Below are 17,934 nucleotides of genomic sequence, written 5' to 3' on the forward strand. Positions count from 1 at the left end.
CGCATTCATGGTCGAGTACTTTGGTTTATGACCAAATGCCTGCCAAATGAGTGAGATTCTCATCAGCCCCCGCTGTAATTTTAGTTTAGTGGTAATCATCAAATGTTAGCATGTTAACATGACTGTAGACTCTTAATGTTGTTTATTAGTGTGATCTTAATTGTGGTACAGTATGTACAGTTGCAAAAAAACCCTAATTATTTTATTGTTCTTTTCTCTAATAATTTTTGATAAGAAAGACAGAACACGCACATGAAGAATACTGAGCAGCTGCTGATGGATCACGCCTAATAAGTCATAAAGCAAAGAGTCATAAACTCTTTCCTTATATAAGAGAGAGAGGCTTCATGTCGACAGTATGCTCTGAAGCAGCCTTCATCCTGTAGGAGAATTATTTATCTCTTGCTCTATTCCTGGGAGGATGCTGTTGACAGCATCTCATCTCACTGTCTGAGTACTACTGGCTTCCATTAGGGTAGGAATATGATGTCTTTATGGGAGGTTCACCAGCTGCACTAGATTTGAAAGCTGCAAAAGCAAAAGTAATACCAAGGCAAAGAAAGAAAACATTTATTGTTTATGAATGTGGTGTCACACAGGTCCTGTCAGAAAAGAACAGGGAGGTGAGGTCTTGGTGTGAGGTCTCTGAAATAATCCTGCCTCCCCTCCCCTCTTTCAACAGGCAGCTTTGGAATTGTTCCCATCAAGAACAATCAGCACATTCGTGTAAAAGCGATACATTGCAATTGCAAAAGACAATCTAACATTCCACATGACAACTACATTTTACATTTGTGATGCCCACTGTAGTTTATATTATTATAAAAATTTACAGAATAACATTTTTGTGTCTCAGTGCAAAAGATATATTCCAAAGGAATTTCAGAAAAGCCGTGCCCTTGATAAATGTCCCCCCCATGTCTCCCCCGGATCTGTGCCCCAACAGTAAAATAATTGGCCTGTTTACAAGACCACCAATAAATAACCAACAGAAGCAGTTTTACAGTCACCGTCAGATAGCAGCAGTGTTTCAGCTTTGACTATAAATACATATTCACAAACAACAGTGTGTCACTGTACACCCACAATTCATCAGAACAACTTTAACTATAGATAATAATAATTACAGTTGTATTGATAATAATAACCATGACAATAATAACCAAAAAAAGAATCCAATGTGTCACATCTGCATTAAAGTATTTACATTGCTTTTTCAAGTTCTGTGGCTTAATTTCCCGTGTGTGAATTTCCCAAGTAAAAGAAGGCAATGAAGTGTCTTTAAGGTAAAAGGTTGGGAGCAGGGAGTTTATCAGCTGGTACAGATGCTGTTGATGGAGATGATGGCCGGGTCCACCAGGCCCAGCTCCTCGTGCTCGTTAACGCACAGCTGATAGCCGCAGCCCCGCCTACGCTTCAGCGGGGTCACCTTGGCGTCAGGCTTGGCTCGAGGCGGCAGGAGGAAGCCCACACTCCCTGCGATTAGCATGTGCCAGATGCTGTGGATGTAGAAGTAGTTTTCCTCTGTCTCCACGAAGGCGTAGAGAGCCACGGCAGACGTGGCGATCATGGTGCCTGGGAAGAGGAAGAACACCCAGCGCTTCCAAGTGGGCGGGTAGCAACGCCGCCGACGGATGGTGCGCACCGTCTGACAGGCCAACAGACACAGAACAGTGTTTTCAACATCACCATTTAGACCTATTTTATATTAACTTTAAAACAACAAACTGTAGTTTAAATGTTATAGCTTAGTTGGTAATGTTTACTTTTACAGGTCCCTTAGTTTTTCCAACACAGTCTTTAAATGGAATTTAAATTTCTTTTGCACATAGCTAAGATAACACGTTCAATTTTGATGAATACATACATTTACACACATTTATTAGAGCTAGGAAACAAGTTACAAAACAGTGGAGTGGAGTTGGGTGAAGATTATAAGAAGAAAGTGTATAATGCTAATAACTTGAAATACTGAGATGCATTTTCTAACCCAGATAAATAGCCTACTTAATAATTCATTCTCATATTTGTTGAATTGCCTGTAATTTACAACCACACAGAACCAGAAAACATTTATTTTTGTATTAATGTTTCAACCTGACTGGGCTGCACGGTCAACATAATTGTATATACTGTGATTTTCTGTTATGAATTTATTCTGTGAATGACATTTATTGGATGTCTGCCCGTCCTGGGAGAGGGATCCTTCCACTGTTGCACCTCCTTTCTTCCATGTTTTTCCTTTTTAAAATGTTTTTTGGGGCACGTTTTTTCCTCATTCGAAGTGAGAGTCTAAGGACAGAGGATGTACGGATTGTATAGCAGGCAAATTGGGATTTGCGAAATGGCCGTGTATGTTTCTTTTTCACTTGATCGCACAAATTGGGGATATAACATCCACTTGGAAACAGTGCCAGCTTTAGCAAACCACATTGTAAAGAAAACGCAGCAAAAATTCCATCTTAAAACACTGTCTAGAAATTGAAAATAAAATGTGTGTTTTCCTGTAATTAGTCACAAATTAGTAAGTTTCTTGGAAGGTACTGTTTAACAGTTACATGTCAGATTCTTTCAAGAAATTATTAGGAATGTAAGGGAAAGGGACCCATAAAAATAAAGAATTTTACAGTTTCTTTCATTTACAGTTGATCTCAAAGGCCCTGTGTTTAATGTTCTTTTTTCCTTAATTTAATGAACATATTTCATGTAGAAACAGGATATTGAAGTGGGGGATCACACAGGGAGCAGTAATTCAAAATTGCAGACCAATGGGATTTCAGCGAGCGAGCAGCAGGCAGTTTACTTTGATTGGAGGAACAGAGAGATGGGATTCTTCATAAATCTCCAATGGTTTTATTGTCTGAAATTTGTATTCATGCCTCCCACTGCAGCATAAAGTCCATCACAATGATCATAATCAACTGATAGATGTTTTAAATTGGTAATCAGTGATTGTCCAGTCATCGCTTTCGCTATTTTATTATTTATGCTCATGTTCTGTTTGACAGTAACTGAATATGATGTCTCCATTTGTTTAATATAGAGTATGTGCTCATTCTTTCTGTAAGTGGCCCAGAATTGCTAAAAGTGTGGCACTGAAAGACCTGGACATTTCACTTCATTTCTTTCTAAACAGCCTTTAGAGAGTGCTTCATTGTTGTATTCACAACACTTATTGCTTGCTTTATATTTTTTCCCAAAACATTACCATGAAAAATCTCTCCGTTGTCAAGGGAAGTGTAAGCCATTCATGAATGACAAAAATAATAGCATATTTTCTCACAGTAAAATGGCTCTAAGTGAGTTATGATGATGTATACATTTTAGGTTAAGGTGTAATAATTTATTTGAAGCCAAGTGTGGCTTTACTGTTACAGTAGCTTTGGGAATGCACATGTTTCTGGTTAAGACAAACAATTTCAGACCAGGATGACATTTTCATGCATAAGTCAGGGACCTCATTTAGTTTGGAGAATTATGGATATTTGGCATTGACAGATTTAAAAGCGCTCCCTGTGCCCTCCGCTTGACTGATCTAATTCGGTTGTGTCTTGGTACATTCAGAATGCCAGGCTTTGCAGAAACATGACAAGTTGAAATGAAAGGGCTCTTGTAGAAAATGTGCAGCGCTCAAACTCAGAGGTGCAGCACTGAGCAGATAATGCTGAAATGTAGACATACACTATTGAACAGCTGATAAATTATGAAGTGTCAAGTAATCAAAGCTTGTGCCCAGGTTTATCTTTTAAAAACTGCAACATTAGCAGGAGATCCAAGTGACTTTTTATGGAAAAGTTGCTGTGTGGAGTTTACCATTGGGTCTAGTTATTGTGTGCTTCATCGCCATTGGAAGATCAGACATTATCTCTCTCTGTTTCATTCATTCTGACATTGCATAAAATCTGTGTATACTTCTATTCTGTAGATATTGTCACAGTATACCAAACCATGATGTTTGCATTTTATATTTGTCAAATAACACGTCAACAACCCATCTATAATTGAATTAGAAATGCGCCAAAGCCTAAAATAATCGCTGAATACACTCACATTTCACAGTAGTGTTGTGCATGAATTCTGAAGCACTGTAATGGTAAAATATACTGTCTCCAACCTTTGGTGCTAAAACTGGAGACTTTACATGGTGGAATTAAACAGTACTTCATCTTCCACAGTTTTTGTAGGATCCTTCAGCTCACAGAAAGATAACTCGCAGAGCTACAACTCCCACACTTTATTCAAAGCAAAGCTTTCTCCAAGGAAGCCACAAACCTTGTTTTCAAACTCTTGTCAGAGGTTTGGTGTTAAAGGTTTTTTTTTTTCAAGAACCTTGCCCGAAAGACTATTATTTTTTATCTTCTCAGTTCAGGGAGCACATTATGACTCGGAGAAGAGTCAGTGAAAGTACAAGCTGACTTATAATGGAACTACAATCCATGACTAATACCCACAGGCTGCAAAACTTTTAAAGCCCCTTCCATGCTAATGTAAAATAGCTTCATTGGTCAAAAACCCACAGTTTCTAGCAGTGCACACATGTTCCAGCCCTAAGCTTAAATGATGGATTAAGTCATTTTACATTTAAAGGCATGAGGAACAATAGAGGGACAGTGCTGACACGTTTCATCTGCCATGCGCCAGCTTGTCTATGAATGTCAAACACAGATTATGTATTAAAATGAATGATCTTTATCCTGTGTAAAACTCCCTTGTAGACCAGTTATTCACACACTGTAAGAAGGCATTTCATCTTGTCAAACAATAACTTACTGTATGTTACATGTAACTTACTTTCTTAAATCCCTTTTTTTTTTCTATATCCCCAGAATCTGCTTAACTTTTAATGGTACTTTCTATATGTGGAGGCTCTTTATTTTAGCTGTACACTACTAGTCCACTGTGCAGTAAATGTATGAGTTGCCCTTACCCATGCCACAGCCATGATGCCCAGAGCAAACAGGCTGGGTCCCAGCAGGTTCCACAGACCGTGACGGTCTAGCTGCAGAGCCATGGACAGAGACATCGCCCCCAGCAGATACAGCACCTTGACAAAAAACACATGGATCAATAACGGTCCTCCGTAAACACTGTCGACACAGCACATTGCTGCTTATGGGGAGAAGAATACTGTCAAAACTGTAATTTTCTCCCCACTTGTAAGAAAAATGGTGACAAATGCTTTGTAGTTGCATCACAAATCTTTTAGTAATGACTAATGGTTACTAAAGAGACAATTGTCAGTTACAGTATGTGGAACAATACTTTCATTATTTCTGCACCTGTGTCCTGTTTTTTTGGAGTTCTACTTTTCCTAACACAGCTGGTGCATTCACGGGGGTCTAATGGTGAACTGTGTTGCTGCAAAAAAAGGTGGCATGTACCACAAACAGGTAGGAAAAAGAAATATATGCCTTGCTGGGGAAAAAGGAGAATTTGAGAATTACAGTTTGTTGGCTTTGTTATGTTAACTAGCCAATAAGTTACTTGGAAAACCATATATATTAATAGTTATGACTGGTCATATTCCATTTTTGAATGAAAAAGAAAAGACAAACACCAACAATGAATTGATGCTTCTAACATGCATTGTCTGTGTAGCCAAAGTCTGATACAGCTTATTCCTCTGTGCTAATGTGCATGTTTAAAAGCACATCATTGAGCCCTACCGTTGCACTTGGGGAACTAATGTTCCTTCATTATCATGAACACACACTGTAGTTTATTTTGACTCAATCCCACAAACAGCGTCCTGCTGCAGTAAATATGCAGAGCACCAAATGTGTATCAATCTGTGGCTGAAAAGCCCTCAACAAATGCACAATTCACTGATGTTTGAATTATACACAACTACAGTGCCCAGTTGTTTTAGGCAATTTAATCAATAAACAATGGATTACTATATATTTGTGATCCATTGTTAAAGATTTACATCTTCACTGCAGGTGAATAGGGTAAACATTTTTTAACAAATAGCTCTCACCATGGAACTTCCCCAGCTGATTACTTGCAATAGGGTAATTATTCTTTTTGTTTTTTGTGTATGTTTAAATATGCACACTTTTGGTGAATTTAGGAGAAATCTACAGTAAATGTGTATTTTGGGGTGTTTTATTTTCGCTAGTCTGAAAGAAGATATGTTATGCATGTGAAGCAAAAAATCCCAAAAGCCCAAAGTCTCAAAATTGACCAGTGAGTGTCTTGCCTTTAAAAAGGTAAATGCTTGTTAATATGTAAACATGCCATCAGCTCATCAGTCGGCAAACAGTCATTACAGAAAATAACTGTCTACTGAGTACTGTTGAAGTCAAATATCTTTCAACTTCCCCTATATGAGTGAGAGCCACAAAACAAAACACTGTAGAGGCCTGTGCTATAAATAATACTAGTTTAATCTTTTTTTGTCAAGCTCACAATTTGACATAAAGCCACAGGACATAAAAAAAGATAAAGTGAGAGGGAAAAAAATCAATACGCTGTGCTACACATGCTTTGGGAGAACTTAAGCCTGTCCTGGATGCCTGAGGTCTGCATTCTTCTGCCTGGTAGGGAATGTGAGGAGAAATTGGGGATTTTTCGAGCAGGGAAGGGATGACCCACCTTCAGGAAAACAGAACTAATTGGCACAGACTAAGGAGGAGAAGAGCAGCGTGGTGCAGCCCGAGGACTCTGTGCAGCAGCAGCCATCAGTCATACTGCACCGCTGGATCCCACAGAAGAAGCCCAAAGAATGCATGTACACATGTCTTATATGCAGTCGTAAATGCTCACAGGCAGAGGTTTTGCTGTAATCAATCATTATCTGACATTGTGATGGACGAGCTTGTAGCAATTCTATTTTTATCTGCCACATGTATTTTCAAGCTTACAGTAATATAGACTTATAACTGTGTTTGTGCATGTGTGGATTACAACATGCGCAGTGTCAAAATATATCTGTCCTACAAAGGCAGTGCTGAGCAAATATGTTTAATATTTTAAATAATTTGAGCATGGACTTCATTCTTGACTTCTGGAAGCATTATGTGGTGAAGGCCATCTCAGCATAAAGTTACCAGCTAGTTACTAGTTACCAGCTTTCAGAGCTTTCATTTCATTTCATTTTCTAAATATAAGACCTTCACCATTTCTTCCCCATATTGAAAAGAATCAGTTATCAATATGTTGAATGTCCTTTCACAGCTCTTTGCTCTGATTTTATAGATCTCCACACCCCGCTTATCTACTTCTATGATTGGCTGCCTCTAAGGTTGCTCCAAACTATAACTCAGCTGTGCAAATGTTCTACGTGCACTGTTGATCATTTGTCCATCTGCTAATTTGTTGAACCTTTTGGTAACTATTATGCATAACTGTTCTACATTACGCCTAATTTGAATAACAATGTTGCAGCACTCAAACTCTCAAAATGATGAATTTTGTAGCAGCATAACATTTTGAAATGAGTAAATTAATGCCAATCTCTTTATACAAGAGATACAAGTATTATACATTTTATTTCATGGACTTAGGTAATTCAATAGGTTCATTTTGTCTTTTTCTTAGCTGTGTCCATCATTCCTATCAGTAATTGTAACATTCACCAAGTTAATTGCTAAAATATGGGAAAGTGGCAACATCACTAAAAAGATGTCTGAAGGGGCAACATACACAAGCAGTCAGACGATCAGAGAGGTATTACAATCCCCCAGGAGGGCCAATGTATTTGAAAGAGAAAACAAAGGCGAAAGGTTAAATTGTTACCCAAAATGTCTGTTTGTAGAAATCCATAACAGTTTAAAGACCAATTGCTGCAATTGCTGTAGATACACATGCACACAGTTTTAAACAGATATTTCACCTTCGTTTTCCCTCCAGATAAAGTGGTTAAGATCATCAGGCTAAAATTTTCTGATCATTTCATGTTTTACAATCTGTCCTGTTCTCAAACCCAGATCTCTGCAATTACTTTGGTTAGAACAATGTTTTCATAACTGCTTATTAAAAGAGGGCCAAAACTATACGAACACGAGACCCACGTTAAAATTAAAAATGTTTTTCTTTAAATTAATTCATATAATTTTGACGCAATAACATTCAACATGTTGAGATTAACAAATCTCAACATGTTGAAAAAAGTTCTTTCTTCACGTGAACCAGCAAAAAATGTCCTCACAGGATACTCTGCTGACATAGGACGTTGATACCTTTGAAGGTCCGAAAGTCACATATACACACACAATCAGGTTCTCCTGGGTCCATCACCCTCTACAGCTGCTGTGGTTATGGACATAAACACACACACACACACACACACACACACACACACACACACACACTCTGTCTCTCTAGTACACAAACACACACAGTTCCACTTGCCAGTCCTGACATGTGCGGTTTGATTAGTGACTGCGTACTGCAGCGCTCAGCAAAAATACAAACTCTAGAGGACAGCAGATGTTCGTATACTCTCCCTACCTCCCACTACTCCACCCCCGCTGCCCCTCCCCCACCTCTCTGTATCATTTTTGGACATGGACACACACTTACACACACACACACAATTTCCCTGAGACTGCTCCATCTTGGTGTGTAGCCAGGGAGTGACCCAGGGAGAAGGTGCACCTGTTAGTGTTTACTGTTATTCACCGCAATATGTCTACAACCAGAGAATTTAGCACCACACGTCGCTGATTCTAACACATTGATCTTCTAATTTATAACTAAAAATTTAGGCATATGTCAACTCATTTATAGCGCTCCTTCATAGCCCTACAGCTTTCCTTTTCAGTCCTCTAATCTCTCTATGCTTCAGGGCCATTAACATGGAGCGCTCAGCTTACGTGCTGCCAGCTTGCAACACATGGCGGTGGACATGCGTTATGTTCAGAGGATGTCTGGTTCCAGATGTCTGAATCACTGCCCACATCTAATATTTTATCAAGCACATCAAACAGGTCCGGAGGTGCTCTTGTGAATGGCTGCCTCTCCATTTAGAAACACAACCGAGTCAATCAGAGCCTAAGAGCTAAAGGTGGTGGCATCGGCTGCACTCCATATGGCAGATGCAGATGTGCCGTTTGTTACAGAGCAGCAAGGACGGGGAAAAACGCTTAAATGAAGTGCAGGCAACATATGAGGAGGCTGGTATGGCGTTAAATCAGTATCAGCTAAAAATAAAACTGCTGCAGGCAAAAAAGGATGCTTTGGTAAACTTGAATCTTTACCATTCCATGTAAAATATGTGTGTAGTTTGTGTATATTATTAATGATGTTCACATGTATTTTTGTTATGTATTGCACAGTGCCATCAAAACAGGTCAGCACAGTTGGCATGTGCTGTTCTGTACAGAGGATTGATAGGGAGCACATTATTATTAAGCTGTGTCAGACGTGTTGGGCCATGTATATCAATGTACTAAGAAAATTTGATTTTAACAACCTGCTGACTTGTTCATAACTTTGCAAGTGGAACTTAGCCAATAGCTCACAGCCCCAACACTTTGTCATGACTTAATCTACTTGAATGCTGAGCATATTATGTAGTGTACACGACTGCCCATATCAAACATATGAGCTCATAAGCTTCATCAAAGTGGAAACATAATCACCATTCTGGTTAAATATCAGGACAAATGCTGCATATGCTTAATTTACTTTCATCTGTATCACTTGACTCTCCTGTGAGGATAATTAGGTGGAAGTACAGCTGGAGCCTACCTGTTTGATGATGGATTTCAGCCTGGCCATAGCAATGACAGTGACCCACACTGACATGAGCGACCCTAGGAAGTCACAGAACTGCAGGACGTCATATTCCATGATGCAAAAGACCACAATACCAGGCTGGTCACATGCATGGTAGAACTGTCAGTAGAGAGAGAAAAGACAGCGGTTAGACCACCAAGCAGATGTGCCATAAAAAAACATCTGGCATAGCGACCATACAAAAAAGCTCACTATTGTTTGACGAGCTGAATGTGGTCTGTCTGTTGGCTTTCTATTTTCAAACTAAGTGATTGTTCTTTCTGGTTTTTATCTATATTTTGCCGAAAATTGTTTTTGATTTTAGTCACCACTGTCACAACTTAATCACTTTCTGAAAAATGCATTTGTCTTTGTACATGCTAACTTATAGTTTGGTTTGTGAGTGATCTTAAGAGTAACAAATGAATGTGTTTAAAGGCTTCTACACTGCACAACTGTTAGAAATACTCAGACAGAATTTTCAACCTCTAGAAAGTCTGCAACTATTGTATCTTAATGGCCCTGAGGTTAATGGTAGTTCAAAGCATTCTGTGCGTTTGCATGCATTGACCAACATAGCGTCTTGCCAGTTGACATCGCAATGCAGAAATAATTGAATCAAATTCAACCACCCTGCGTTGTTTTGTGAGACGGACTGCCCCTATTGAAATAGGAGAGCCGCATTTTTTCCTGCAAGGCTCAAGTCGGTCTGAACGCAGCCTAACAAACATGCTGGGTAGTTGAGAAGGCATTTCCTTCCTGAGTACACATCTGCAAAAACATTTTTAAAAATATTTTAAATTGTTCAATGCTTGCATCCATTTTGCATTTGCTAGCTTGCCGTCATTCCTTGCTTTTGTTGATGTATTGCGACTTTTGTTGCCAACCATTGATCAGTGAAATAGCATGAAACCAGTGGTGCACATTAATATACGTCCTCATGCACATACACAGTACAAACAAAACATGCATTTATATGTGGAAAAAGTCAACAGGGTATCTTTAACTAGGTTACTTGCATTTATAATAAAAGCATTAACTGTGTGCATTGTGATCATTTCTTTCTGATCAGGGTAACTGAGCTGAAAATGTTTGTTTAGTTTTGCAGCAGATGAAGCAGTAATGCAGATTTCCGAATGTTTGTGCTGTTATCAGACCTAAAAATAATTTATAGGTCAACTCTTTTTTTTATAGAGGCTAGAACATGCACCGCTTTGTTTGTGTGGCAGTCACTCACAGTGGAGAAGAACATGGTGAAGATGTAGACTGAAGCCTCGAGCAGGTAGTGGCTTCGGATGGCGATGGCCACAGGTGGGACGAACATCAGGTTACTGAGGCAGAGCAGCAGAGTGGAGAGGAGCTGGAAACTGTAGGAGTAGGCCTCTGAGTTGTCTGTGCATCCCCAGCCGTCCCAGCCTACCACACACAAACATACACAAAGTTAAGGCGGTTATATCTTCCTTAAACTCTAAATAAACCTAGGAAAGTCTTCTTAAATCTTTTGGCTGAGTGGATGACAAGAAATTGTACTGTAGATGAAACCTTTAGTATTTACAGTATCTCTTAAAATTGATTAAATATTTATCTTTTAACAAGATGAATGCCCTTTCATGTAAACTGACACTTCTCTGTGTGAAAACAATCAAAAACAGATATAGACATTGGTTATCTTGGACAATAGAGGCTCCTCGCGTGAACTCCTTCCCTCGTTAAAACACCACTGCTTTGCCACTTGAATTGGATCCTTATCAAGTGGTGAATTGGATAAGACAGTGTGAATTAAATATTCGTGAGCACTGTTGAACAGAGCATTTTCAGTGTGAGACAGGCCAAGGGCAAGTGCTGAATGCAAAGCGCCTGCCAGAAAGCAGTCACACATATGAAGTATGACAATGAATTTAACTGAAGAGAAACCAACTCTGATAAAAGAAGATCAAAGGCAGGATTTAAAAAAGCCTCAGAGGACATGCTTTGTTTAGTTTCATAAGCTCATCTTTTATTGAAAAGCTGTTCGTAATTAAGAGCCTGTTTTATTGTCTTATCAAAACGGCTTATATTAGAAGATTAATACCAGGCAGCTGTATGGCTCATTGGACAGCGGCACATACAATTTAATCGCTGTATTGTCAGTTCAATTCTGGAAGGTGACCTGTGCCAACCCACCTTGCTCTCTCCCATTTTCTTGTCACTCTGCATGATGTATTTTCCAACAAATTAGAAATCCTTTGCAGCAGTTATGACCCAATTTCCTCAGAGAATTTTTTTTATCTTATCTTGTATGTTAAAAAAAAGCTGAAAAACACTTCCAATTTTTAATGCATGGTCACGGTTTTTGCTAATTATTAATTACTGATTAATAATTAAAGGCATTGTTAAGTATATACCATATTTAAACAATTATTTCTCCACTTCTATCAATCAACCTGCTTTGTTTTGTTAGTAACTGGCTTCCATAACCGGGTTTAGTGAATGCGAATGCAATTTAAAAATAAAGAGGACATCAAAATAGAATCAAAAGAGGACATAAATAGACCACCTAATCAGAATTTAGTTCACATTCACACTGTGCGGAAATTCAAATCAACAAACAGAAAGAAAAAAAGCTCTCCATGTGAGAAATACACTGACAATACAATGCAATCCAATAGACTTTTAAAGTAAATTGTTACCTGCTTTGCATTCACATGCAGCATAAAGGTAGTTATTGGTGCGCAGAAGCTTGCACTGTCCATATGTCCCACAGTCATTGATGCATGGAGTCAGGTATGCACGCATATACACCTCTGCTGTGACATTGGTGCATGCCTCAAATCTGGAAAAGTCACAGAGAGGCAGAATATTATATGGAGGTGAGCACGAGGAACATCACTGCAATACCACTGATGCATTTAGGTACCTTTTTTACCAGTACTACTTTTCACTTTTTTCATCTGACATACTGCACTCAAGCTAGACCTTTTTATTTCTGTGTAGCTGTTTTAGCCACGCTAGAGGCATGGCTCTGGAAACGGCAATGTCTCTCTGTCGTTTAGTCTACCTCTTTGATACAGACAGAAATATCTCCTCAACTATTTGATGAATTTGGTACACACATTCATGTCCCCCTTAGGATGAACTGTGTCAACTCTGGTGAACCCTTCACTCTTCATCTAGCGGCATCATCAGGTCAAAATGTAAATATGTCCAATACTTTAGTTTATGACCAAACAACTAATCACATTCACATCAGTCTCAGCTGTATCCTGAGTTTAGTGCTTATTAGCAAATGTTGTTTGCATGCTAAATTAGGATGGTAAACATAGTAAACATTATGCTTGCTAAATATCAGTATGTTAGCATGCAACATTCACATTTCAGTCAAAAGCCAATGTATAGCCTCACAGTGTGGCTGTAGATTAGTCTTGTTTTATCTCCTCCAGCACTATCACCACCACAGCACGTTGGAGACCAAAAGGTTGTTTTAGGGTTGTCAAATGTCAAACAACTTTACTTTGTTAGGCTTGTGCAATCTCCAAATTCATAAAGCAATTAGAAAAGTCATTTTAAAGTAATTATGTCTGTGCTTTATAGACCAACAGGGAAACTTGAGTTCCACTGTGATAGTTTAACCTTAATTAGGTATCTCACTTACATACCCCACCTGGAATTTTCCCCAATACCCTACCTATAATCACAAAGAACTCCATTTCTGACTTCTCATGTCAACATCTCCTTTTTTATATTTCTAGAGAACCATTTCAACCAAAAGGCACAACTTTTTGACACTCCAGGAGATAACAAATGGGTTTGTTCGCCTTTCCCCATATTTTGAATTGACATAGCTGCTCGCTTCTTTATTTTTAAATTATATCAATCTTAATTGTAGCCTTGAAGAGAACCTATCATTCACACTACATCCGCTCTAACAAGACCTGACTGATTTAGCACGTGTACATGGGTGGAAATCTAACATATAGCTATGTGAATGTTTTCATACCTCAGCAATGCTTTCATGTGGGGATGGGACCATGTCCCTGACCATCTGTTATTATTTGTTATTCAAATTCAATTGGAAATCCCAAGTGGCCTGCAAAAAAAATCTGCTTATTTCCATTCTGTTCACATTTTTGTGCCATTAAGAGTTCGGCAAAACAGCTTAATCTGCTGAATAGCTGATACTTAAGAACTTGTGATAAACATTGCGCTTGACAACTTAATGGAAACATTTCCCCCTCCTTCTCTTTCTGACATTTTTCACAATTACTTTAAACAACCCTCAGAGAAAGAGCGTGTACTTACTGCATTCATCTGTGGATTAAATTGTACAAGTAAGTAGAGATAAAAAATGTTTTCTAGTCAAGTGAAGATAAGAGCTCTGTCCTTTCTTAAAACTCAATGTCTTGTAGGTGCAATGCATTATGGTCCTCTTAGTATACAAAAGGTGGAAAAACTATTTTTTACAATAAAGTATGAATGGTGAATGTGGGCACAAAATGAAGAAAAAGAAGTTCCCTGAGTCTGAGAGACTATTCTCTCACTTTCACTATTCACGTTTTAGAAAGATGCAAAATGGTTGTGCAGTCTGATTCATTTTAGCCACAGTGGAAATATCTCAAAGTAATTCTTGTTGTCACAGTATGTCGAACCAGACAAATACCGAACACAAAATAAAACAGATGTGCTTAAGAAATCAGAGTATTATTCATACGCCTGTTGATGATACCAGGCTGAAGCTAAATATAAAGCTACCCCTAACAACTGACTAACTTAGCTCAGCATAAAGACTCGAAATGGGGAAACAGCTAGCCTGGCTCTGTCCAAAGGTAACGTACCTACTGGTACCTCTAAATTAACATTGTATATGTTGTTTCTTTAATCCATATGATGACGATTTGTTGTTTTTACACTTTGCTTTTGTGTGGATTAACCAAACAAGAATCGCCCGGCAACCAGCAGAGATCCCAAGAAGTTACTTTTTCCACAACATCCGACACTTAACCCTGCGTACAACACCAAATATTTAGTTTTTACACTTTGTTTTTTGTACAGATTAAACTAATAACATAGAGTGTGTTGATGAGTGAGCTTCAGAGATGCTGCAGATTCTTACCTTTGGATAGAGCCAATTAAAAGCCATTACAGTTGCTTCAAAATTTGGAATACAGCCATGGTGCAGTGGTATTGATTTTCTAAATCGTCTCAAGAAAGCGAATACACGTACTTCCCAAAGTGTCAACTTTTTGCTAGAAACTTTTCTTGAATAATTCTAAAAAAAAGTTCATTGAAGTTCTCCACTGAAGCTGAGTGCAAGCTTACAGGAAAAACCAATGTCTATAGAAATACAGGTGCAACATCGGCTGTCTTACCCATGTTCAGTGGAACATAGAGAGCGCAGACTGAGATACCAGGTGCCTGTTTGTGGGTAGGGAATCCTCAATTTGGTGATATTAGTCGAGGCATTCACAGAAAGGAAAAACCCGGCCACCGATTCTGCAGAACAACAGAAGAAAACAATGATAGAGCAGTGTAGGTGACATTCTGAAACTGAAAGAGCTTTACACTTTGACAAGAAAAAGCTGAAGAAAATGTACATTTACCAGCTACTGAAATTTTGCAGTTAAAACATTTCAAATTGTTGAAATACTGAAACAGTTAAAGTTGTAATAAAAATACTGAAAGAAGCTGAAATGTTAATTTAGGTGTAAGCACGAAGGTGAAGTTGAAGTATCAATTTAAATGAAAGTGCTGAAAAGAGCTGAAGATTCAGTTAAACCTCAGTCACTGAAAGGAATTGAAATGTAAGCCATGTAGGTGAAAAATTGAGATTCAAGTGTCAGTTGAAGTGGAAGTCTTGAGAGAAATTGAAAGTGAAATAGTTGGAGTAAATTGTATATGAATAGTCAAAGTTTGGGAAGTTGGAGGAAGAGTTGGAGAAGTGAATTTGTTGTTCAAAGTTGAGTCTGACATTCATACAGAAAAGCATTTAATCATTGTAATAATCTTATGGAGCAACAATAGTTCATTAATTTGGGGTTTATGTGGCTGTTTTATCAAAGTTAAATTTGACATACCTGATTCACATTTCAGTGAAGAGTTTCCCTGTAAGAAAAGAGGCATCCCATGGTTCAGGCAGCCAAACACTGTGACATGAGCTCCTTTCAGCGTAGACTGCAGGAGGAAACACAAGCAAATGTCATTCATCCAGCCAACCATGAACCAACTGCTGCCATCATGCAGATGTGCCAACATTGTTCATGATTACCTCAGGTCTCATATCCCCTCAGCTGTAAGATAATAAACTTTAAAACTAACAAATCAAGTGAAACTGCTCTCCCTCTGCCTGCCTAAGGCACCTAAATTAAGATGTTGGCAGTTTATCTCCTTAAAGCATCAATTATACATTAATGCGCTCATGCATTAAAAAAAAAATCCTGGAGAATTATTCAAGCGTTGGGAACTGCATATGCTTACACAAATTGGCTCACTCTACAGGGAGGTGCAAGGAGACCACTACAGTCCAATTTGGTGTATCAGTAAAAGAACAACAGGAGTACAAATAGCAGCAAGAAATTACAGCATGTGTTCATAAAGCAACAGTGTGCAGGCAGGCTTCAAATTTGACACTTCATGAGTTTCCAAATTCCTTCTTATTTATTTACAGTGTCTCTGTCATTGGGAAGAGGAGGTGCAGCAGAGCGTTGAAATGGTTCACAGTGTCCGACAAAGTTACTAAACCTGAAACTGCCAGTCAAAAACAGTAAAACTTGTTCTATTTCAGACATAAACTTTCCAGAACAAGATTCAGCACATTTCACGCATTTGAGTCCAGAGTGGTAGGGATAACTTTAAGCAATTATTTCTTGAATAAATACGATTTCTATCAGGCCTCCTAGCACAAAGTGAGCATAATGTATATGCAGGGAGTTGGCTAAGTTGTTGATTAATGCAGTGACTCAACAAACACTTTGCCAGGTGCAGAGATTTCAGGCTTCCTAAACTCACCATATGGCCTATACTCTCTTGGTAGTAAGACTCAATCACACCCACTGGCATTTCAAGATAGTCACCCCCCCCACACACACACACACACACTCCCCACTCCTCCTCCTTTCATCCTGACTCTGCCCTACAGTTTGAAGATGAAGGATTGAGTGAGAAACACTCATGGATGGATTACCAGCCCGGCACACCAGAAACAGGGCCAGGGGCTGAAAAGGGGTTAGGAGGCCCCCAAAGCTGGACTGAATGATAGACTGACTGCTATGAACATTTCTGGTGGCTAAATCAAAGAGTTCAATCAAAAGTAGACATGTCTTGAGGCATGCTTGCAGCATTGCAATGCCGGCTTGTTGGTCAACTTACCACTTCGGTCCAGACTGAAATATCTTGACAACAATCTGACTTTTCCCCTAGCGTCACCATGACTAAAATTGGCATTTTAGTTCTTTTGTTTAGGTGCAGTTTCCAACCACCAACCTTATGGGTACAGTAGAAGAGGGTTGCCAATGTTGCTCAAGAGACCCAAAAACTGCTGCTATGTTTAAGGGGGGGCTTTGTAACACAAAATGCCTGTGCAAACAATCAAACCCAGAAAATCAGAACAACAGTATATTTTTAAAAGGACTACCTTGTAAATAAGCCTGTATGACGAAGAAGGTACAGCATGTGATGATACAGGAGGAAATAAGTTCCCTCAAAATTGTTGCCCCTCCTCCTGGCCCAGAAAAAGCTCCACAAAGGTCTTATATGACTCAACATGCATTTAGGACTTTTTTTGCTCAGTGTAATTGGCCTACACTATTGCTATTACTGAGGCAAAAAATACAAAACAAAACAAGGAAAAAAATAATGTGTTGTGATTGAAAATCTCATTACTTGTACAGAAAATCTGATGAGTAATGACATCAGACAGCGAAAAATACTCCATCACTTTTTGTCACTATTACTGATATGCAATGTTAAAAAATTTAATTCCACAGTGAAATCCCCCAAAATGAGATTAACTCACGCTCAAGCCAGAAAATGATATAACTAAAACATAATTATGGTTTTGAACCCTTTTGTTTATAATCCCAGTCTCTTCTGAAAGTTAACCCTTTGGAATTTACTCTGTGTGATCCAGTAATGACCAAAACTCATGGACAGACAAACATGGTCAACTCGCCCATTCCCCCATTTTAAAGACACTTTATTGTATTACTGTTCTGTTTTGTGCATCGCTGTTATAAAATA

The 17,934-nt window shown here is 38.7% G+C and overlaps 1 protein-coding gene across 1 annotated transcript in view; it reads right to left on the minus strand.

Annotated features, from left to right (window-relative positions):
• Positions 1-348: 348 nt before the first annotated feature.
• Positions 349-17,934, minus strand: part of tmem8b (transmembrane protein 8B) — a 34,513-nt gene continuing 16,927 nt past the window's right edge. Inside the window, exons 7-13 of the mRNA XM_038704193.1 lie at positions 15,774-15,870; positions 15,069-15,192; positions 12,393-12,535; positions 10,961-11,139; positions 9,697-9,843; positions 4,928-5,044; positions 349-1,648 (exon numbers count right to left, since the gene is read on the minus strand). Of these exons, the coding sequence (XP_038560121.1) occupies positions 1,313-1,648; positions 4,928-5,044; positions 9,697-9,843; positions 10,961-11,139; positions 12,393-12,535; positions 15,069-15,192; positions 15,774-15,870 (1,143 nt within the window). The 3' untranslated portion in view covers positions 349-1,312. The remainder of the gene's footprint in view (positions 1,649-4,927; positions 5,045-9,696; positions 9,844-10,960; positions 11,140-12,392; positions 12,536-15,068; positions 15,193-15,773; positions 15,871-17,934) is intronic.

Source organism: Micropterus salmoides, unplaced genomic scaffold, assembly GCF_014851395.1.
Source record: "Micropterus salmoides isolate LMB-PRFRI ecotype aquatic unplaced genomic scaffold, ASM1485139v1 Ms_hic_scaffold_7, whole genome shotgun sequence".
In the NCBI taxonomy this organism is placed as follows: Eukaryota; Metazoa; Chordata; class Actinopteri; order Centrarchiformes; family Centrarchidae; genus Micropterus; species Micropterus salmoides.